General features: G+C 34.5%; 3 protein-coding genes across 14 annotated transcripts in view; all 3 read left to right on the top strand.

Moving 5' to 3' along the window:
• The first annotated feature begins 1122 nt into the window (after nucleotides 1-1122).
• Nucleotides 1123-2085, top strand: LOC101094677 (olfactory receptor 4K13-like). The gene has a single exon (XM_003987360.3). It carries the CDS (start codon nucleotides 1144-1146, stop codon nucleotides 2083-2085), a length of 942 nt encoding a protein of 313 aa, XP_003987409.2. The 5' UTR covers nucleotides 1123-1143.
• An 8447-nt stretch (nucleotides 2086-10532) lies between these two features.
• Nucleotides 10533-11474, top strand: LOC101094425 (olfactory receptor 4L1-like). Its single transcript, XM_006932682.4, has one exon. The coding sequence runs from the start codon at nucleotides 10533-10535 to the stop codon at nucleotides 11472-11474; it is 942 nt and encodes a 313-aa protein (XP_006932744.4).
• Nucleotides 11475-19945: 8471 nt separating this feature from the next.
• LOC109501168 (olfactory receptor 4F21-like) overlaps nucleotides 19946-24586 on the top strand; it is an 83855-nt gene continuing 79214 nt past the window's right edge. For 9 of the 12 annotated variants that reach the window (XM_045059601.1, XM_045059595.1, XM_045059599.1 and 6 more), the window contains exon 1: nucleotides 19946-20118. The gene's annotated coding sequence lies outside the window, so the exon portion shown is untranslated. Of the gene's footprint in view, nucleotides 20119-22461; nucleotides 22546-24586 lie in introns of all 12 variants that reach the window. The other 3 variants (XM_045059597.1, XM_045059606.1, XM_045059600.1) reach the window with 1 other exon arrangement.

The raw sequence follows: 24586 nt of genomic DNA, 5'->3' as shown, positions 1-24586 counted from the left end.
TTCAAAGAATATATCACATTTTAAGTTTTGTTAGGTCATGTTTACAAAGATAAATGATTCACCGTACTCTTTATCCCTCACTAATGGAGGAAAGAGGAACAAGACTACAAAGGAAAACTTCACTAGTCCTACTACTAGTGATTTAGGTATTTCTATACACTCAGATATGTTATAACATATGACTTAACAAATATCAGAGGGTTGCCTGGGTGGCTCAGTCGGTTAAGCATCTGACTTTGGTTCAGGTCATGATCTCACGGCTTGTGAGTTCAAGCTCTGCATCGGGCTCTGTTCTGACAGCTCAGAGCCTAGAGCTAGCTTTGGATTCTGTGTCCCCTCCCCTGGTCACACGCTCTCTCTCAAAAATAAACAAAGATTAAAAAAATATTACATAAAAATGGTTATTTGATCCAATTTTCCAACAACTGGATAAGAATGCACAGATGGGACACTTTATGTCTGATCATATGAAATGAAGAATTAGGCAATATTTAGATGAGCATCTGTAGTTTTGAGAGTCAATCTGGGTCATTCAAGTCTAAAAACCTTAATCTTTCCTCAGTAATTGGGTTTGATCTCAGTTAATGATATAACTGTCTCCACATTCAATCTTCTAACAACAATATATATGTTTATGATCTATAATTAGTTCTTTTCAAGAAGCATAATGCACTTTATGTGATTTCAGCAATATTTAATATGGCAAACTTTTTACTGCATACTGGAATGTCACAAAAAATGTCAGTAAATGCACTTCCTGCAAGAGATAAAATTTATCTTGCTTTTGCCTTCCAAAATTCCTTTATATCATTCTAATAAATTAAATGCTCACACACAGTCTGATCTGCAGCTGAACAAGAAGGGAGAGGTTTTCTCTCATGTCCAACTGACCTTGCCCCTACCAACCAATACACCCATTTTATTTAGTTTTCTCCATTCCCTCCAGTTTCTATACTATGTGGTCCAGTGAAATATCTCCTGTAAAATACGAAAGAAATAGTCATAGTAGCAACAGGGTTGTTTGCCTGGATAAGAGACAGTATGTGAGTAAAGATCAAGTTTATGTACTTGTCAGTCCCTATGACATTCTGTGTGTTTTTCCCTCTTCTAGGAAACCTCTGATAAACTCATACGAAAGGATGAATGGATGTCCCCAACAACAGATCAAGTGTGTCTGAGTTCATCTTGCTGGGACTTTCCACTTCTCGAGAAATTCAAATATTCTTTTTTGCAGTCTTCTTCCTTGTCTATGTAGCCATCATAGTAGGAAACCTCCTCATTGTGATCTCCGTGATAGTTGATACGCATCTTCACTCCCCCATGTATTTCTTTCTGGCAAATTTGTCATTTTTTGATTTATGTCTTTCTTCTGCTGCAACTCCCAAAATGATTGCAGACCTCCTTAGAAAACGCAAGACCATCTCCTTGTGGGGCTGCATGGCTCAGATGTTTTTTATGCACTTCTTTGGGGGTGGAGAGATGTCTCTTCTGATAGCTATGGCCATAGACAGGTATGTTGCCATATGCAAGCCCTTGCAGTATCAGACCATCATGAATCACAGGGTGCTCATCGGGTTTCTGCTGCTCTCATGGGCAATTGGGTCCATCCATACCACAAGCCAGATGGTTTTCACGGTAGGTTTACCCTTCTGTGGTCCAAATGTTGTGGACAGCATTTTCTGTGACCTTCCCCTGGTCATCAAGCTTGCCTGCACTGAGACCTATATCCTAGAGCTCTTGGTGATTGCAAATAGTGGACTCCTGTCCCTGATCTGCTTCATTCTCCTGCTCATATCCTACATTGTCATGCTGGTCACCATCTGGCAGCACTCCTCCAGTGCATCCTCTAAGGCAGTGTCCACACTGTCTGCTCACATCACTGTGGTCACTCTCTTCTTTGGTCCTGCTATCTTCATCTATGTTTTCCCGTTCAAGAGTTACTCTGTAGATAAGTTTCTTTCTGTGTTTTACTCTATAATCACCCCTCTCCTTAATCCAATTATTTATACTCTGAGGAATCAAGAAATGAAAGCAGCCATTAAGAGACTCAGCAGCCAGCATATTGGCTCTTGGCTCACTTCCTAAAGAACGTTTATAACAGCTGACTGTTTTGTGTTCTCTGCTATTGGGGTTTTGATATTAAATATCAAATTTAATATTTATCAGAACAATCAAAATTAAAAATTTAAAGACTTTCAATTTCCTCTCTCAAAATTCGTGGAATATTAAGGTCAGTTTTATTAAAAATCTAATGGAAATGTTCATAGCAGTAATTTAATACATAAATTAGTGTGCATTCATTACTTCCTTGTACTTTCTTTCCTTAGAAGTCAGGGAAACGACCCTGATGACTGCTTAAAATATCCAATCATATGTCTTCTTACAAAAATTTTATAGTTTTAATGGCCCAGTATGTAAAAATGGGTAAATTTAGTAAGAGAGCACACTATATGGTGTTTATTATCAATTTTTATTTCTAAAGTTATATTAAGTAACTTCATAGGTGTGAAAACATCCATCAATATTTGTTAACCATATGGAGTCTTCACAGAGGCATTGTGATTTGAATGGGGATAAGAGTACTTTCTCACTATATAGCCTCAATATGCTAATCATCTTTAGTAGAATGTAAAAAAATATGCCTAAAAATAAATGTTTCCAACATACCTTTGTGTACTCAAATAGTTTTCTAAGAATCGATATCAACACAAATATTACAGATTAAAACCATGAACTGCTTAGTGCAGCTTGCTGTACCAGAAAACATGTACACAATGATTTTTCAACTGAATTCAGTCATTTATGAAACAATAAAAAAATATTTCTAGGTACCAAGCACTGTCCAAAGCAATACAGATATATGGTTGGGGTTATAGACACAGACCTGGTCCCTGCTCTGGAGAGAATACCAAAGCGAGAGATCTATGTTAGGAGTGGTTGTCTCAGAAGATCACTTTAAGGAGAGATGTTTATACCAACACATTAAGAAAGCCCTAGAATTAGACATTTGTGCAAGGAAAAGAATATTCCAGGAAAAGGCCAGTGTACATAGACATTGTGAAGTGAGAAAGAGTTTGTAAGTATTAAAAGTAAACCTTGTGAAGGAGACGGATGAATGAAAGGGAAAAGATCTATGCCGAGATTTTTTTTTAAAAATTTTAATGTTTATTTATTTTTGAGAGAGAAAGAGAGTGTGTGTGTGAGGGGGGAAGGAACAGAGAGAGATGGAGACACAAAATCTGAAGCAGGCTCCAGGCTCTGAGCTGTTAGCAAAGAGCCTGACAGAGGCCTCAAACTCACGAGCTATGAGATCATAAGCTGAAGTTGGATGCTTAAGCCATGGAGCCACCCAGGCACCCCTGTGCTGAGATACTATAGAAGGGAAGAGACCAGAGTTTTCAGGCCTAATGGATTCCTTTTTATTGCCAATGTAAAGCCATCGAAGTGTTTTGAGAAAGGGAAGGAGGGGATGCCATATTTATTACAGTTTGGTATATACCTCAGTCCTCATAAGTGGAGAATATAATGCATCAAAAGTGAAAGCAGAGGGAATAGTTTTTGGGCTGTTTCAGATAGTAAACCTGAATTTCTTAAATAAACACAAACAATGAGTATGTGGAAACTGTAAAGACTTCCAAAGGCAAATAGAAAACCTAAAAGTATTTGAACATCTTGGGGACATCTTTTTTGAAGTCTTTTTAAACATTTTTAAATGTCTCAGTTTAAAAATTGTTTTAAATATTTATTTATTTTTGAGAGAGAGAGACAGAGCACAATGGGGGGAGGGGCAGAGAGAGGGGGAGACAGAATCTGAAGCAGGCTCCAGGCTCGGAGCTGTCAGCACAGAGCCCGACATGGGGCTCGAACCCACAAACCATGAGATCATGACCCGAGCCAAAGTCAGATGTTTAACCGACTGAGCCACCCAGGTGCCCCTAAATGTCTCAGTTTAGAAAAATAATATTTTTATTTGAGTTTTTGATAAAATAAAATAAAAATATTTTTGTTTGAAAATTTTTCTTTGAGTATAATTGACACACATATTACATTACTTTAAGGTGTACAACATTGGGTTTTGACAAACTTTTACATTATGCTATGCTCAACACAAGTGTAGCTCCGTCTGTCACCATAAAACAGTATTGTAATTTCATTGACTGTATTTCTTATACTGTGCCTTTTATTCCTGTGACTTGTTCTTTCCATAACAGGCAACCTGTATCTCCCACTTACCATAACCATCCCCCTACCTGCCTCACCTCTGGCAAGCATTAGTTTGTTCACTGTATTTATATGTCGAATTCTGGTTTTTGTTGTTTTTTTTTAACTCATTTACTTTTAGATTCCACATATGAGTGAAATCATATGGCATTTGTCTTTCTCTGACTTATTTCACTTAACATCCTGTAGATCATTATGTTGTTGCAAATGGCAAGACTCCATCCTTTTTTATGGCTGAGTAATATTCCTCTCTCTCTCTCTCTCTGTCTCTGTGTGTGTGTGTGTGTGTGTGTGTGCATGCACACGTATAATATCTTCCTTATCCATTCATCTAGTAACGGACACTTTGGTTGCTTCCATATCTTGGATATTATAAATAATGCTACAATAAATGTAGGGGGTGCATAAATCGTTTCAAATTAGCGTTTTCATTTTCTTTGGTTAAATATCCAACAGTGGAATTACTAGATAACATGGTAATTCCATTTTTAATTTTTAGAGAAATCTCCATAATGTTTTCCACAGTGCCTGCACATTACATCCCACCAACAGAGGTAGGTGCACAAGGTTCCTTTTTCTCCACATCCTCACCAACAATCGTTATGTCTTGTCTTTTTGATTCTAGCCATTCTGACAAGTTTAAGGTATTATGTCATTGTGGTTTTGATTTGCATTTCCCTGATGATTAGTCATGTTGGGCACTTTTGCATGAGCCTGTTGACCATCTATATGGCTTCTTTGGAAAATGTCTGTTCAGGTCCTCTGCCCATTTTTGTCAGATTTTTTCCTTTTTGTGTGTTCAGTTGTATGAATTCTTTACATATTTTGGGTATTAACCCCTTATTGGATATATTACTTGCAAAAACCTTCCCCCAGCCAGTACGATAACTTTCTGTACTGTTGATGGTTTTCTTTGCAGTGCAAAAGCTTTACAATGTACTTTGCATATCAAACTTAGATATTTTTCCTGTTTATCCCCTTCTTCATCCTTTTAAAATATATTTGTCCTACTTTAGTTTGGCTCCAGATTGTGTGCTTCTAACAGTTCAGATTTATTCTGAAAAATTCTATGCATGCCATCCTTACCAACTGGTTTGGACAATTAGGTCAGAGCACATAATACTGTTCTAATATTATCTTTTGATTTCTATATTTAAGAGTCTTCTTCTTGAAGCATCTCAAATGCCACACTGAACTGTGACACACACTTACTCACCATAAATATTCTTAAAAAGTTTATTTTTCATGGCAATTCTAATCGCTGTGGCTGTATAAGGAACTAAATTAAAAAACAAATTCTTGGTTTCAATCAAAAAGTGTGAAAAATTTATTAACAATGTCTGTTGTGGCCTTTGGAAATTAATGTGGCACCACACATATCATATATTTGTTACCCTCGCTTTCTTGTAATCTTTTCAAGAGGCTTTTAATTGGACAAGCATGGAAGAGTTATATTTAAGAGTATTCAGAAAAATTTCTGTACCATATGAACTCATCTGCAATCATATTGTTACACTGATAGCTTTAAGAATTTTATTTGCTTAATTACATTGTTTTGTAAAGGTGTTGCTACAGATCTTTTTTAATACTTTTGAGTTACCATGTAGTTCTATATAATTATAAAGAGCTAGCAAAATTCTCTATCTTTAGAATGGTTGATTGCAAAACTCCACTAACCAATCATTTATTGATTACCATTATTCCTTTATCGATTACCATGGTGAAAGCCTCCCCAGCTTGCTCATTCAAGCTCTTTCTGCTCTCTTTTTCTCTCTCTCCCTTTACATGTTAAAAGGAGATTTTTCTCTGCTAAGAATTGGCCTATACCTGTGAATTTCCTTATATGCTTTGTTCAGTGTGGGTAATATTTTAACTTTACTTGAATAAATACATTCAATTACCAAATTAATCACAAATATTCAGATTGAGGAAATCAAATTAAAAGAATTATTATTTCCTCAAGACTATAATCTATAATAGATCAATTTTCTATCAATGTGCTCATCCTGCCCCAACCAAAACACCTGAGTTAGTACGAAGCACTTACTAGAGAAAGTTCACATGGCTGATATACTTCATGAATACACAATCCACTTAAATAATGTGAGAAGAGGTCCTTGCTCTGAACTCTAGGGAACCCTAGCATATTTATTTTAATAATTCCCTTTGGGAGTTGATCACAAGCCTATACCTTATGTATATGATTCTTGTCCTTTTTAAAAAAAAAAACTGCAAATGATGGTCATATATATTCATGGTGTAAAAAAGATATATATTCAGGATCTCACTGTGTCTGCACGTCTTTAAAGAGACCACTCCTCAGCTAGAACTGGTAGGTTTAGATAGCAGTGCTAACACCAAACTGCAGTTGCACACTTTAATAAAAGAAAAACTCAGAACTGAATTTTACAGAAACTTAGAACTGAATGATAACCATATTATCTGATAATGAGGGCAACAGTAAAAGATAATTTGGGTCAACTAGCAACTGCACAAATGTATCTAATTTCAGTAAGAGGAACAGCTAGTCTGACTGATAAATAGCACTCACATTCCTGATTTTAGGGGTCATTTTTACAGTGCGAGTTTATTTTTTGCAATACAAACTTGGGTCAGTTTAATATGTTTGGGATTTAAAAAACTAAAAGAATTTAGAATGTTGTAAAATAATGGAAAAATCGGATTCTTACTTGGCTAAGTTTAGCATTTGTGATAAGTCTAAAATGTAATCTATCAACATTTCAAATAATAAAATGGGAAACATTGACTTATTTTTTTCATATTAATTTACTCACATATGTTCTTACCTTCATACATTCAGTATGTATTTCAACACAGAAAACACTTAGTGAACATTAGGTGAGAGCAATGATTAATTTCAATCAGTATTTTTAAAAAAAATCTTCTCCCTCAAGTCTACAAGTATTTTCTTCACTGAAGTTATATAACTTTCTATTCAATATAATTATCTAACTGTACTGGTAATATATTTGTTTTTGGTAATTGTGCAAGCCAAGGACTATCTTCTATTTTTCTAAATCCACTGGTCTTCTTCCAACGTGTGTGTGTGTGTGCGTGTGTGTGTGTGTGTATTGAGAGAGAGAGAGAGAATGAGTGTGTGTACAAGCAGGGGAAGGGCAGAGAGAAGGACAGAGAGAGAGAGAATCCAAAGCAGAATCTGTGCTGTCAGCACAGACCCCCAACACCAGGGCTCGAACTCAAGAACCATGAGATCATGACCTGAGCTCAAATTAAGAGTCTCTCACTTAACCTAACTGAGCCACCCAGTGCCCCCTAACTACATTTAAAAGTTACTTTAATATTTCAAACTTGACCAATATATGAGAATAAAGTCATTTGTGTATTTATAATGTTAAGTCTTTTTCTATTAATTGTAAAAGTTTAGTTTTTAATCAGGAAAATATTTATAATGGCTATTTTGGCAGAATTTGAATTTTGCCTATAAAAGTGAATATTCCCCTTGGGTTAGATAATCTATGCATGGCTTAATTCTCTCATAAGATGATTCATTTAAAAAAACCCTCAAGATCACTAAAAAGTGCACAGCCTTTATTCTTATTAAAAGAACTGCCAGTTACACATTTCCACATATATTGTTTAAGTGCATTTGTGGAAATGTATGGAAAAGACGTTGTTACTGAATACAGAGACTCAGTATTGGGCATCCCACAGCTTTTATTCCCCAGACCAGTGCCCTCAGTGGAAAAGAGTGCAGTATGTTTCCATACTTTAGTCACAAAAAAAGGCACAGAAAGAGCCAGGCTCTCCAGTCACAGGTCAAGCATCCCATTCTCAGACAAATTCCTGCTACAGAGAAACCAAACCAGGCCCTATCCACTTTTATCCAACTATTTTTCATTCCTGTTCAGCTCATCATGTCTGTATAATACAGACCATGCAAAAGTTTAAACTTTCCACTTAAGGTTTAACTGTGACTTATGTTAGGAAGAATTATTTTCTTTTTCATACTCTATCTTATTTTTGTCTGTGTCTGAGCAGAAAAATATAGATTTTAAAGATATTTTATCTTTGGTCATGTGTATAAATTGTCATAATGAATGATTACATCTATCGTAACAGAATGGAATCCATCTATATGATGGATATATTTAATGAAGAGGCTTGCAAATTGTTAAAAAAACTAAATTAATAAATATCAATTTTTTCTTTTAATTTTCCAATTTTACATATTAAATATTACAAAATTGCTTTTATAATTCTCAAGATTTTCTCCTGTTAGTACCATAAGACTGAGAAATGCATAATTTGAAGCTATACATAACTAGTATGCAGACTCAAGTACTGCATGAAATGGAATAACAATGATGGTGTTAAATCTTTATAATGAAGACAACTAAGGTAATTACATCATTTATATTTATAGAGAAAAATACTTCGACACTGTCTTCTTTACCAAGTCTTACATGGTAAGATTCTTCTGTGGTTCCTACTGGTTTGAGCATCCTTAAAATCATCAGAAAATGAGATAATGCTACAGACAGAATTATGTGATTGTACCTATGTAGGATCTATGGTTGTTTAATAAAATATACAAATATATTCCAAATATGTTACCCTGGGGTCTCATAACACTCTATGAGGTAGTAGAGTAGGTATTATTTCATTTTATGGAAAAATAAATCAATGTTCAAAAGTTAAGAGTATACATCTCTAGTAAATGTTGAGGCCAGGGGCAGAATTTAAATCTTTATTCTTGATTCAGTTTCTTTTTTTTAATTCTGATAGTTAGGCTAAACAAAAACTTCTGAATATTTCCTGAACTACTAAGCAAAAGAAAAAAGAAAAAAAAAGAAATTCAGAGTAGGTTTTGCATGCTCTGTTTTGGTGCTCCAGGACTAGAATGTGCTGTAAGTATCGTACTTTTTGTTTGTATATGTATGAGCCTCCACCTATGTGTTTGGTGTATATCACTAATAGTTGTTTTTTTTTTTTAAGAAGAAAGAAAAACATGCTAGGACCAAAAGATCTAAATCAAAACTAAAAGTAGATAAAAGTAAGCCAACAGTGTCAGCCCAATCTGGATACATATACAGGGTACAAGTGTCAAGGATGTAGGAGCCAAGATAAGAGTTGAGTCAGTCTGCACACAAGTGCAAAACAGTGTCAGAGGAAAGCACTGGGTACAATAATGATAAGCATTTAGGAGCCAAGGAAACATAAACACTACTTGTAAAGGGTTTGTTGGTTGTTCACAGACCATCTATATACACAATATAAAGGGACAAGGAAAAAAAAAAAAAACTCCAGCCAAGAACCCAGCAATAATACATTCAGGAAAATAGGCGAAAAGGCTCAGCAGTGGAGGACACAAGTTTTGTTCTGAATGCACAACACTATTCAGAAGAAGGAGAAAGAGGAGGACAACACTGATGTGAGGAGGAGGAGGGGAAGGATGAAATGAAGACGGAAGGAAGGAAGGAAGGAAGGAAGGAAGGAAGGAAGGAAGGAAGGAAGGAAGGAAGGAAGGAAGAAAAAGGAAGGGAGGGAGGAAGGAAGGAAAAAATGGAGGGAGGGAGGGAAGGAGGAAGGGAGAAAGAGAGAAACCTGGAAACTGAGAAACATTTAAGGCCTTGCCTGGAAACTTCCTAGGAAGCTTGTTTTATTATAATTTAGGGGGGGCAATAAGAACATATGATAATCCATAACCAGATTACAGCTTCAGGAATAAGTGAAATCAATGCTATACCTCTTTAAGATAAAAGGGAGGGGTGATGATATAGTATAACTGATATAATAAATTACCCTAAAGCAAGTTGCTGAAAAAAATATATCAACTCACATGCACATATCTGAATATTTTATATTAGGGAAGGGGAAAGAAGCAAAAGATCAAATACTAAGCACCATCACCACAAAGTTACACAACTGTATTACCACCCACTTGAATTAAATCATTTGACTAATGGTCATTTGGCTCTTTTACTCATTGACACATTGAACTCATGGTTCATAAACTCATAAGCTCATGATAGAAACAACAAATCAACGTGGAGATGCATTCTATACCTGCAAACACTGTTTACAAAATTTTACAATAAGTTTCTTATCTTTGGTGCTTTTCTGGCTGAAAATAGATTTGGTAATGTGAATGTTGCTTGAATCAATAAATGGAATGTATTTTTTCAGAAGTGTTCATCTTTTCTCTTTCTATAGGAATCAAATGCTACTTTCTATATGTTCATATCTTCAAAACTATCAAAGTTTAAATCATCACTTTTTTCAGATTTTCTACATTTTAATGACTTTCTGAAAACCCCTATATAGACTAGATGGATACAATGAATAGCTCAATGATATCAGAGTTTGTTTTGTTAGGACTCACCAACATTTGGGAACTTGAAATTTTCTTTTTTTTCATATTTTTGTTGGCCTATGCAGCTATTGTGGCAGGAAACTTTCTCATCGTGGTCACCGTAACCTTTGACTCACATCTGTACTCCACACCAATGTACTTCCTCCTTGGAAATCTCTCCTTTCTGGATATGTGTATTTCTACAATCACAGCCCCTAAGATGGTCACAGATTTTCTCAAGGAGGACAAAACTATTTCCTTGTGGGGCTGTATGGCTCAGATGTTCTTCCTCCACTTTTTAGGGGGCAGTGAGATGACTCTTCTCATAGTCATGGCTGTTGATCGGTACATTGCAATATGCAAACCTCTTCACTACACATCCATCATGAACCGCCGAGTCCTCACCGGCTCTGTGCTGCTGTCCTGGGCAGTTGGTTTTGTGCATACGATGAGCCAGATGGTTTTTACTATCAACTTGCCCTTCTGTGGTCCCAATATAGTGGACGATATTTTTTGTGACCTTCCCCTAGTGCTAAAACTTGCCTGCACTGAGACCTATGTTCTGGAGTTGCTGGTAACTGCTGACAGTGGACTGTTGTCTTTCATCTGCTTCATACTCTTGCTCATTTCCTACACTGTCATTCTGGTAACTGTCCGACGTCGATCTTCTGGTGGACTCTCCAAGGCTCTGTCCACACTGTCCGCTCACATTACTGTGGTCACTCTGTTCTTTGGGCCATGTATCTTCATTTATGCTTGGCCATTCAGTAGCTTTTCAGTGGATAAATTTCTTTCTGTGTTTTATTCAATTATTACACCTTTACTGAACCCCATTATTTACACTCTGAGAAATAAGGAGATGAAAGCAGCCATGAATAGGCTGAGGACCCAACATGTCAGATCCAGACAGATCTTCTAGGCCACAATCATGATGATAAAGCTTTTCAATGCAAAACTCATGTACAGTACATCTCAGAAAAAGTTGATATTAATTCATTTTGTTTGTAGATTTAAAAAATATTCATAATGTATATTAAAAATATCAAATGTTCCATTATAACATTTCTATAACATGTTTTATTTTTTGGAAGAATAATTGTTTTAATTAAAATTCAATCCAGGTAGGGTTAATCATTTTTCAATGTAATAAAGAATTAAAAAGAAAAAAACTGGCTCACCAAGTATAGTCGGAAACCTAGAAATGTCCAAGACTAAATTTCATTAAATAAAGAGGAATTAAATAGGAATTTATTTATCTATTTTTAATTCAGAATTAGGGCTCTTTCAGCTAAATTCTCTAGTTGACTAAATGTGCATAAGATTGTATGAACTCTTCTAAAGTCTTTTTTTTTACCCTGTTTTTTTTTTAACATGAAATTTATTGTCAAATTGGTTTCCATACAACACCTCATGCTCATCCTAACTCTTCTAAACTCTTTAACATTTATTCATCTTTGAGAGACAGAGAGAGACAGAGCATGAGCGGGGAAGGAGTAGAGAGAGTGAGACACAGAATCCTAAGCAGGCTCCAGGCTCTGAGCTGTCAGCACAGAGCCCGACATAGGGCTCAAACTCACGAACTGCGAGATCATGACCTGAGCCAAAGTCAGAGGCTCAACCGACTGAGCCACCCAGGCACCCCCCAACTCTTCTAAACTCTTAAACACACACACACACACACACACACACACACACACGCACACACGCACAAACACATAAGCTCAGATTTTTGTGGATCCTAATATGTGTAAGAATTATTACTTTTTTTAACAAGGCAAACAGGCTAGTTTCTATGAAGATAGATCTGTCATCTACTTACAAGAAACACATATTTCTTTCTTAAAAAATAGAAATTCCACCTGATATATTTGTTACACACAGCTCATTTTACCTTATTCTTTCATTTATGTTTATACACATATTTGTTCTCATGTATCTCTCAAGAATCCAGTAAGAGCATTAATATTGTGTTAATCCCCATGGACAAGGGAAAATGAAGAAGCCCCCTTATGTTCCAGGAAATAACACTACAACAAAACAGGAAGTATGCAAGCTCTCCAAGTTGTATAAAGTGTACTAAATTATAATGTTTCATCTATGGTTCATGGATATTAGAATAAAATGACATTGTATAGCCTCTTTGATATCAAATCCAAATGCTCTGCTCTCTTCTGAACACCCAGGAACATTTTTAGAGGCTTTTACCCAATTCTTTCTTCATTGCCTGTTAAGCAATATGTGCAATATACTAATTATAGATTAAAGAGTGTTTTAAAAATAGTATTTTGAGCCATGTGTGCATGCCATATTTTAGACTAAAATTTTATTTTCAAAACCTAAGGGAACCAGGTCCCTAAAGTTCATTGGGTTCTTTGGGTATATTTGTATTTATTTCTTATGAATTATTTCAATCATAGAATTAAGGGTAGACATTGATATAGCATGTGGTTTTATCAAATTTCTAACATTTTGCCACATTTTAGATTCTCTTTGACTACCAAAATATTTTATTAGAGATAATCAAGACCCCAAGCAACCATCTACACCCAGTTCTTTTATTGTAGCAAAGGTCATCATTATCATCAACTCCACAAGTATCATTCCTTTGTATGTTCTTAAAATCATTTCCCTCATATTTCATACATTGTGCATAAAAACATTTTGTGTGTTTTTAACTTGATATAAATGGAATTTATATAAATGTTATTATTCTAAAATGTATTGTTTTACTCAGTTTAATGTTTTGATGATTTATCTGTTTAAATATGTGCTTCTCTGGTTCTTTTTTATTGTGACAAAAATCATACAACATTTAAATTTTTTTTTACATTTTATATATTTTTAAGTGTAAAGTATCGTTACTATGTGTACCTTTTTGTGCAACAGATTTCTAGAACTTTTTCATCTTGCAAAAGTAAAACTCTATCCTCATTTACCAAAAACTCCCCTTTCCACATCTTGCTAGCTCTTGGCAAACACCATTCCAACCTTCTGTGTCCAAGAGTTTGACTACTAGAGATTTATGTAAGTGGATCATGCAGTATTTGTCATTTTGTGCTTGGCTTATTTCACTTACCATAACATCTTCGAATGTTAACCATATTGTAGCATGTAAGGATTTTTTTTTCTTTTGTAAAGCTGAATTCTAGGCCATTATGTATATACGCCACATTTTCTCTATCCATTCCTCCACTGATAGATATTTAAGTTGTTTCCTCCTCTAAGCTATTGGGAATAATGCTGCAATGAACACAGGTGTGCAAATATGTCTTCAAGATCCTGTTTTCAATTCTTTTAGATATATACCTAGAAGCCAGATTGTTGTATAATATGGTATTTCTACTTTTAATTTTTTGAGAAACTTCCCATAGTTTTCTAGAGTGGCTGCACCATTTACCTTCTTACTAACAGTGCAGAAGGTTCCAATTTTTCCACATCTCCACATCCTTGCCAGCACTCGTTATTTTCTGGTGTCTTCTTGTTTTTATTTTGATAGTGACCACCCTAAGAGGTGTGAAGTAATACCTCAGCGTGGTTTTGATTTGTACTTCTAATAATTAGTGATGTTGAGCATTTTTTCAAATACTTGTTGGCTATTTGTGTATTTTCTTTGGATAAATATGTATTCAAATCCTTTGCCCATTAAACTGTTTGTTTGTTGTTGTTGTTGTTAAATTATAGAAGTTCTTTATATATTGTGGATATTAACTTTTTTATTTTAATTTTTTAATTGAATATAGTTGATACACCATGTTACATTGTATATAATTTATAAATATTTTCTTCCATTCTATGGGTTGCCTTTTCACTACATATATATAGTGAATATATATGTATATACTGTGTGTGTATATATATATGTATACACACACACACACACACACACACACACACACAAACAAATTACATGAAATGAAAGCATCTTCACTCCTACAGATATTAATACTTTGTGATGTTTATAAATTTATAAAATTTAAAATTGTTACATTTAATTATCTTTTCCTTTAGGTTTATGATTTTGTCTTTTATGTAATACATCTTTACATTTGATAGCCCAAAATATTCTTTTCTTTTTTATAATTTTAAACTTTTCTCATCACATTTAATTATTTAATCCAACTGGAAGTTAAATTTTATATTGGTATCTGATAGGAATCTACTTTATTTTTATACGAATATAAATTATCATCCAAATACCAGCTACTAAATAGTTTCTCCCTACTGATTGTTACCCTTGCCATATGCCGAGTATCCAGGCATCCATTCCTGGCCTCTGTCACCCCTTCCAATGGACATTTTGTTTCTCAAGGAAAACACTACACAATCTTAAACATAGTTGCTATTTGTCATAGGGAATCTGCACCCTCAAAATGCTCTACTTTAAATATATCCCTGTTCTTGTCAATCAACTCATTCAGATGATTTTAGGATAACTTACCAAATTCTAGAGAAACAATTTAGAATAGCAATTGAAATCAGAATTTATAGACTTAGAAAAAATTAACAACTTTGTAATTTTTATTATTCTAGTTCATCAGTGTAGCATATCTTTTCATTTTGTTATATTTTATTTTATAATATATTTAGTGATATTTTAGTAGGTTGGATTTAATTTGGCTAAAACAATCAGCACAATGCTGAAGGGAAGGCATTTTTTTAACCCTGAATTTACAGCGTTTGTTCACAAAATATCATGGACTATATTTTTTAAAATTAAGATATGTCTCTTTTATTAATTTCCAATCTTTTAAAATCATAAATGATTGTTGAATTTATGAAAAATTTATGCACATTTTGAGATAATTGTATCTTTCTTCATTTAATCTGTTACACTACTGGATTGACTTAATATTATCAACATGTCCTTGAATTTGTACTTGAAGCTCCAGTTTGTAATAATATGGATTTTATTTTGCTTTTCATCTTATCAGAATTATTTTACCAGTTGTTTCTGTTTTGGTTTGTTTTAGAATTGTTCATTGTGTAACTTTCTCTTTCTATTTTCTGAAAAGGTTTAAAATACATTAACGATAGCTCAGTTTTAAAAGGACTATAAGCTCTTTCACCTACCACCATCTTCTCTAAACTGACACCTACTCATTTTCAGGGAGAGCTCCGACTTCATCTGAGAGAAGCCTTCCCTAATCCTGCAAACGTGAGCAGAACTCTGTTGCAGGACTCCAAAGCAGCCTAGATTGCTGTTTTTTAGTGTCTGACATACTGTAAATTATTTAACCAAATGCTTACATCTATCTATATTTCCCAATAGAACATAAAGGAATCATGAAGTCAAGGACCATGTCTACCGTACTCACTGGAACATCCCTAGCGCATGTCTGCCATACGGTAGTTACTTAATAAACACTGCTTGACTGACTGATTAGATTGCAGGTGTCACTGACTTACCTTGTCAAATACATAAGCTCATTCTTCCTTGTAATTTTTAAGGGAAATTGTAACCAAAATTTGAGAGACACTCTTCTTCATAACAGGACTTAATTAATTAATTGCTTCTTTATATCATGCAGAGAGGAAAAGATTTAGAACACCAGATGTCATTTATCAGTCGTTTTTCCCTTTTCTATAGCATTCTTTATGTAGCATCGAGATAAAAAACAATGCCGCAGTTTATTGTACATAAGAGTCTATTTATTTTTATCTTTTCTTCCTAAATTAATTCTTCACTGAAATTATCTCATTCTAAATATATTTATTTCCCTTTAAATATGACAATTTCCTTATTTTATAAATCTATGTGCATTAATTTACAAAAATACCGTTCTATTTTCTTTTCCTCTGAATACAATTCATATTGTTTTAATACAAAGAGAGTTCATCACTTCAAAGCATTGTTATTATTCACTAGTAAACTCTCGTTACTACCTACTCATCAAATGATGGACAGCTAAACTGCTTATGATTTCCTATTACCATAAATGATTTCATGATTAATATTTGTCCAACAGCCCTATGTAGGTGTAAGCATTTCTCTAAGATAAACACCCAGAAGAAGCAAAACTGGATAATAAAGCATTTATCCACATAATTTCACTAAATATTACAAACTGCTTTCCAGGGTGACTCTAATGCCAGCTACACAGCAAGAATTCCCATTGCTCATGTCCCCACTAAAAAAATTACTGTAATTAGCCTTTCTAAATTTTTGTTTAAATGTAAAATAATATCTTGTTGCTCTAATTTGCCTTCTTTTTGCTTTTTTTTTTTTGGTTATCAGTGAATTTGGTACCCCTCTCATACCTATTAGCTATTCAAGTTTTCCTATGGCTATTCTTTTAAGATTCTGGCCGACTTAAGTTTTTGAGCTTTTCTTGTTGATTTGCATGCTGTACTTCTGCACTGTTCAATACAGTAGCTGGTAACATATATATCTGTTTATTTTTAAGTTTTTGTATTCATTTTGAGACAGAGAGAAAGTGCGAGTGGGGGAGCGGCAGAGGGAGCGAGTTCCTTCCAAGCAGGCTCCACTGTCAGCACAGTGTAGAGCCCAACACGAGATCATGACTTGAGCTAAAATCAAGAATCAGACACGTAACCAACTGAGCCACCCAGGGACCCCTTATATGTCTGTTTAAATTCTAAGTTGAATGAATTAAAATAAATAAAATAAAATTGGAGACTAACTCATATTAGTGTCCTTCAGGTGTTTAATAGATATATGTAAATAGTGGCTACCAAATGGGACAAGACAGGGAGGTATAAACCATTTTCATTATCATAGAAAGTTCTATTTGGCAAAAGTGATTAGATATTAATATCACTTTAATTTAATTAATAGATTACAAATATTTCTTTTGAATTTCTCATGCATTACTCTTGTCTCTAGTTTCCTTGACTGGATAAAAATTTGTGTTCAGGAACTTATTAAACGTTTGTCTTTTTATTCATTTAAAAAAGATATGATTATAAGAAATTCTTCCTCAACCATAAACCACACAGATATTCCTCAACATTTTCTTCTATTATGATCATATTTTTCACATTTTTGTGGTTAAATATTTCGGCAGACCACCTTTGTGTATTTTAAAGGTAGGGACCCAAATTTATTCTTCTCCTCTTAGTTAACCACTAGTCTCAGAAGTAACTACAAATCAATCTGTCCTTTCTTTACTGTTCTGCTTGGTCATCACATAAGTACGTGTGTGTGTGTGTGTGTGTGTGTGTGTGTGTGTGTATAAATATGTATGTATGTGTGTATATATGTTTATATGTACATTGTATATGTATATCTCATATGTACACTCTTACACATATGTATCTCAGAACATTTGTATGCATGTAGATACATGACTTGAGTTTTCTACTCAGTTCCATCTATTCATCTTTTATTTTATCATTACCTTATTATTTTTGGTGCTCTCACTTGACATATGGTTTAATATCTAGTTGATATGTTCACCCGTTTTGTTATTCTGTTCACAGTTCACTTAGAAAATCATGCACCTTTATGTAGGTTTCACAGTAAGCTCATTTAAAGTGCAGCTAAATTTTGGGGCATGAGCGGCTCAGTAGGTTTAGCATCCAACTCTTGACTTTGCCTGCTTGGAATTCTCTCCCTCTCCCTCTCTCTGCCTCTCCCCCACTCATACTTTCTCTCTCTCTCTCTCTCTCTCTCTCTCTCTCTCAACATAAATAAACTTAAATTTAAAAATTTAATAAAAAAAGCAGGTAAGAATACATATATTTAGGACAGTATTTAGCAGTAGAATACATATATTTAGGACAATACTAATGTCTTTGCTATGTTATGTCATTCAATTTATGAGCATGATATGTCCTTCCATTTAATCAAATTGTAATCCTTATCTCCTAACAGAGGTTTTAATTTTTTCCATAGTATCATCCATATTTTCAACTTGCAAACATAATTTTAAGTTTGCCTATTATAGGTAATAGGTAAAGTTCATTTCTGCTGTAATATTAATAATATTTAACAGTGCTTTTATAGGTACATATAAAGGTATATAGTATAGGTATACAAAAAATATATTTGCATATATAAATCTATGTAAATATAAGATAAATATTTACATATATTAAATTATATGTGTATATAGATACAATTATATGTGTATATATTCATATGTATATAATACATATGTGATATATGTATATTATATGTATACACATATACTTTTATTTCTGAATTTTGAGAGTAAGTTCTAGACATAATGCTCTTTTACCTCTAGCTACTTCAGTATGTATTTTCTAAAATAATGTAATTTTCAAATTTGGAAATGAATATTAATATGATATGGATGTCTAATCTATCAAACTTATTCCATTTATTGCAAATTATGGCAATAATGTCCTTTTAGAAAAGAAAGTATGTGGTCCAGGACCAATCCAGGATCACAAGTTGTATTCCAATGCCATGTCTCTTTTTTTAAAGTAATCTTCAACAATTCCTCAATCTTTCTTTAATTTTCATTATTCTCTGCTGGTGAGGTTTGATTCAAAGTACAAACACTGAAAACTTGCTCCCCATCTCTCCTATCCCACTATAGGACACTTAGACAGGGATTGAACCACATTTAAATTCTAGGGAAGTAATCCGATCACATCTTCTCTGGGGTAAGGAGGTGACATGTTTTTGCATTAATATCCGAGTTCATTGCCAATGATTTATATGTAGAGAATTCTATGTTTTGTGTCTTCTATTAAAAGCTTTGAACACCTTCACATTTTGGTAATCCCATTAGTGTAACTGCCTTGCCAACAAGGGAATTTTTTAAGGATATATTTCCTGGGGCACCTGGGTGGCTCAGTTAGTTCAGGTCATGATCTTACGGTTTGTGAGTTTGAGCCCCACATTGGGCTGTCTGCTGTCAGAGTGGAGCCTTTTTTGAATCCTCTGCCTTTTTCTCTCTTTCTCTCTCTCTCAAAAACAAATAAACATTAAAAAGTCATTTAAAAAATAAAATAAATAAAATGAAATAAAATAAAATAAAAACAAACTATATTTCTCAACCAGATTCACAGCCAAGATGCAAGTACATGACTTATATTCCATCCATCTCATATCTCTATTCATGGGAGAGTTTTACATGAAAATGAATCATGTAGATACTAAGGCTAGTAATAGTCATTCATTTTGCTGGCACCAGAAGCAACAACATTTGCTTAATCTGATTATTTTACAACCAAAAAAATTTTTAAAACTTAATGGTTGCATAGCCACCTGAAGACAAGAGAAGAAAGTAAGCCACCAGCTCTAAAAATATCCCTAATCTCCCTAGTGGTCTCACCTCATCTGTCCTTTCAAACTGTTACTGCTCTAAAAGATGAAACCATCACAAAACACATTTTTGTGAAGCATTATTCTCTCACCAGACAGAATTCCAAATAGAATCACCTACTGAAGATTCTGAGAATTTTCTAGTACACACTACCTGATACCAATAGAAACTATATTCAGAAATCTAGGTTGGAGTTTATACATCTTATCAACCTGTTCCTTCTAAAAGAACTATGAATTCAGAAGATTTGCAGCCATCTAGAAATTTTCCCATCTCAACACATTGCCTATAACTGTCTCTGAACTGGTAAGCAGAAGAGATGTTGCAAAGATAATAAAGTCAAACCATTTTCCTGTTAAAGCTCACACAAAATAGCAAATGTTAGCTGAGTTTGTTATAATCAGTAGTGAAAAGCACACTCAGGTTTGGAACGATGTGTCGGAGATTCTGGATGAGCTAGAAAGAAAATTTAACTCAGAGCTATGAGAATTAAGAGAGATAATTTACATGAATTTCCTAAAAACATAATATGGCAAATAGCAGAATCTCAATAAATGACTGCATTTGTCATTGAGGAAAGATTTTTTTGCCAGGCAGCATGCTAGGAGCTAACATGACAATAAATAAATTTTAAAAATTTATAGTCGTTGAAGAAAGATATATATTTCTATATATATACAAATAATTATATCACTAGGTACCATGAGGGCACAGAGATGAGAAGTATTAATTATGACTCGACTTGTTAGGAAAAGATCCACTGAGAATTTTATGTAGGCATTAAGGACAAAGCAAAAGAGTGATAAAGTCAAGAGGATTCATTTATGTAGGTCCATGCATCTCTTCTTGATATGGAGTTAAATTTCCTGAATCTATCTTTTTTATAAGCCTTTTCAAAGAGAGTGAGGCTGCTTCTAAATTAAGCTATTAAAACTTATAGCCAGCTATCAATAACCCATGCTAATTTAAGAAAATTTAAGCATTATTGTACCTAAACAGATAGCTTTATTTAGGGTTTTATTTTGATGTGGTTGTTTAGACTACACCAGCTCCAACAAAGAAATTATAGGAGATGTATTGCTGATCTTGGAAACATTCCTGTGCAGCTAGAAAGAACAAAGAGTTTAGAAAGTATAACACTATGCTATACAATACAGACCTGCCCTGAACTACTCTTAGAACCTGCATAAACAACCAAAATGAGATCACCTGGGATCAGCTTAATTCCAGTGACCTCACCCATAATTACCTCTACTTCTCTGAGCCTGGGCTCCCTTTTCTGTATGATGTGCTCAGCAGCCCTGTCCAATTCCTATCCTCAGTGGGAAGAGCAAAAATTCATTACCCACTTTCTTTTCGTTGTACATTGAACTAGAAAACAAAGAAAGGAAAGGGAGCTCTGGAAAGACTGACTAGGTCAAAGTAAAGAAAACAACAAACTGGACCTTACCATTTGAGGAATGAGGAAAAGAATGGGAGTCAATAAAAGAGCAACATAATGTTTATAGTTGGGAGTGCTTGGGGGAGGCAGGGAGGGAACAATTACTGGGACTGGAGAAGTCTTTGAGCACTGAGGAATCTTGAAAGCTGACAGGTGTTAGTTCCATCTAAAACTCTGAATTCAGAAATAAAGTTTAAGCTCCTGCATTTAAAAATAATACACTACAGAACACATAAAAGCACACCTTGGAGACATTGAGAGATGGTTGCAGACCATCACAATAAAACAAACATTGCAATAAAGTGAGTCACATGAATATTTTGGCTTCCCAATGCCTATAAAAGTTATGTTTACAATATACTGTAGTCTGTTCAGTGTGTAATAACATCCATTATATGTAAAGAAAATAATGTATATACCTTAGGAGAAAAAAAACCTTTTGCTAAAAATTGCTAACCAGCATCTGAGCTTTCAGCAAGTTGTAATCTTTGTGCTGATGGAGGGTCTTGCCTCCATGTGGATGGCTGCTGACTGACCAGGGTGGTGGTTGCTGATGGTTGGGATGGGTGAGGCAATTTTATTTCTTAAAAAAAAAAAATGCAACACTGAAGTTTTCCACATTGGTTGATTTTTCCTTTCACAAATGATTTCTCTGAAGCATGCAATGCGTTTCGATAGCATATTACCAACAGTAAAACTACTTTTGAAATTGAAGTCAATCCTCCCCAGCTCTGCTGCTTTATCAATTAAGTTTATGTAACATTCTAAATCCTTTGTTGTCATTTCCACAATCTTCACAGTATCTTTACCAAGAATAGATCCTCTTTGGTAATCTATAAGAAGCAAAGCTTCATGTTAAAGTTTTATTGTGAGATTGCTGCAATTCAGTAACACTGTCAGGCTCCACTTACAATTCTAGTTCTTTTGCTCTTTATCTATAGTTACTTCCCCCACTGAAGTCTTGGACTCCTCAGATTTATCCATGAGAGTTAACACTTCTCTCAAACTCTTGTTCATGTTGCTATATTGACCTTTTCATGAATCAAAAATGTTCTTAATGGCATTTAGAAAGGTGAATCCTTTCCAGAAGGTTTTCAATCAACTTCTAAGTCCATCAGAGGAATCACTATCTGTGGCAGTTATAGCCTTATAAAATGTATTTCTTAAATAATAAGACTTGAAAATTGAAATTACTCCTTGATCCCCAGGCTACAGAATGGATGTTGCATTGCCAGGCAGGAAAACAACATTATTCTCATTGTACATCTCCACCAGAGCTCTTGTGTGACCAGGTACGTTGTCAATGAATAGTATTATTTTGAAAGGAATCTTTTTTTTTTCTAAGGAGCTGTCTCAAAGTGAGCTTAAAGTATTCAGTAAATAATGTTGTAAACAGATTTGCTGTTACCGGGATTTGTTGTTGAAATTATAGAGCAAAGCAGAGAAGATTTGGCATACTTCTTAAGGGCCCTAGGATTTTCAGAATGGTAACTGAGCACTGGCTTCTACGTAAAGTCACCAACTGCATTAGCCCCTGACAAGAAAGTCTGCCTGTCTGTGAAGCTTTGAAGCCAGGCACTGACTCTCCCTTTATAGCTGTCAAAGTCCTAGATGACACCTTCTTTAGATATAAGATTGTTTCATTTACATTGAAATTCTGTTGTTTAGTGTAGCCACCTTCATCAGCTGTCTTAGCTAGACCTTCTGGATAACTTTCTGCAGTTTCTACATCAGTACTCGCAGCTTCACCTTGCACTTTTACGTTTTAGAGATAGTTTCTTGCTTTAAACTTCATGAACCAACTTCTGCTAACTTCAAACTTTTCTCCTGCAGCTTCCTCACCTCTCTTAGCCTTTCTAGAATTGAAGAGCGTTAGGGCCTTGTGCTAGCTTAGGCTTTGGCTTAAGGGAATGCTGAGACTGGTTGGATCTTCTATCCAAAACTATGAAAACTTTCTGCCTACCACCAAAAATGCTGTTTTGCATTCTTACTATTTCATGTGTTCTTGGGAATAGCACCTCTAATTTCCTTCAAAAACTTTTTCTTTGCATTCACAACTTGGCTGTTTGTCACAAGAGGCCTAGTTTTTGGCCTATCTCAGTTTTCAACATGCCTTCCTCATTAAGCTTAATCATTTCTAGCTTTTAATTTGAGGTGAGATGTGTGACTCTTCTTTTTATTTGGACACCTAAAGGCCACTGTAGGATTGTTAACTGGCCTAATATCAATGTCGTTTGCCTCTGGGAATAGGTAGCCCTGTGGAGATGGAGAGAGATGGGGGAACAGTTGTTGGAGCAGTCAACACAAACATTTACCAATTAAATTTGCCATCTTATATAGGTATGGTTCATATACCCCAAAAAATTACAATGAAAGCAACAAAGATCAATGATCTCAGATAACCCTAACAAATATACAAAAGTTTAAATATTGTAAGAATTACCAAAATATAACACAGAGACACAAAGTAAGCAAATGCTGTGGCCTTAATATCTAGTGGCTCCCATTTCCCCTCTTGGCTCTGGCCTCATGATATGGAGAGATGCCCAGGGTGAACATTGTAAACAAGAGGGGTCTGGAAGCCCCGCCTGAGGGAGGGGACTTCATTTGGAGACAAATGCAGAAAATCTATGTCCAAGGCCTACTGTTTGAAACAATCAAGGTCACAGAAGAAACACCATTAGGGACCCTAAAAAAAATAAAAACTATTTTAAAGGAATAGTATGGAAAACTATATGCCAACAAATTACATAACTTATATGAAATGAACAAATGCCTAAAAGACACAACAAGGAATAGAAAATCTAAAGAGACATATAAGAAATAAAGACATTTTGTTCATAATTTTAAAACTTTTCAAAGGAAAACTCCAGGCCCTGATGGCTTCACTGATAAATTCTCCAAATTTTTAAAGAAGAAATAAGACCAATTCTCCAAAAATTCTTCCAGAAAATGGAGGAATGCCCACTCACTCTATGTGGGCAGTTTTACCCAGATACCAAAGCCAGACAAAAACAGCACAAAATAAAAACAAACAAACAAAAAAACAATAAACCAATCTTTCATCAATATAGACTCAATGATATACTACAGCATAGAAACCCACTTTAAATATAAAGACAGATAGGTTAAACATGTAAAGAAAAGGAGAAGGACAAAGTCAGAGGACTGACACTACTCAATTTCAGGACTTACTATACAGCTACAGTAACCAAGACAATATGGTGTTGACAAATATCAGTGGAATGAAATATACAATCCAGAAATAGACCCACATACATTTAGGCAACAGATCTTTGAAAGTAGCAGAGGTAATGCAATGGAGCAAAGATA

This window comes from Felis catus, chromosome B3 (genome assembly GCF_018350175.1).
Source record: "Felis catus isolate Fca126 chromosome B3, F.catus_Fca126_mat1.0, whole genome shotgun sequence".
Classification (NCBI taxonomy): domain Eukaryota; kingdom Metazoa; phylum Chordata; class Mammalia; order Carnivora; family Felidae; genus Felis; species Felis catus.
This window is presented reverse-complemented; position numbering and strand designations above follow the sequence as displayed.

Excerpts from the sequence above, each read along its gene's own strand:
- LOC101094425 (XM_006932682.4), top strand. The coding sequence starts at position 10,533 with ATGGATACAATGAATAGCTCAATGATATCAGAGTTTGTTTTGTTAGGA.
- LOC101094677 (XM_003987360.3), top strand. The coding sequence starts at position 1,144 with ATGGATGTCCCCAACAACAGATCAAGTGTGTCTGAGTTCATCTTGCTG.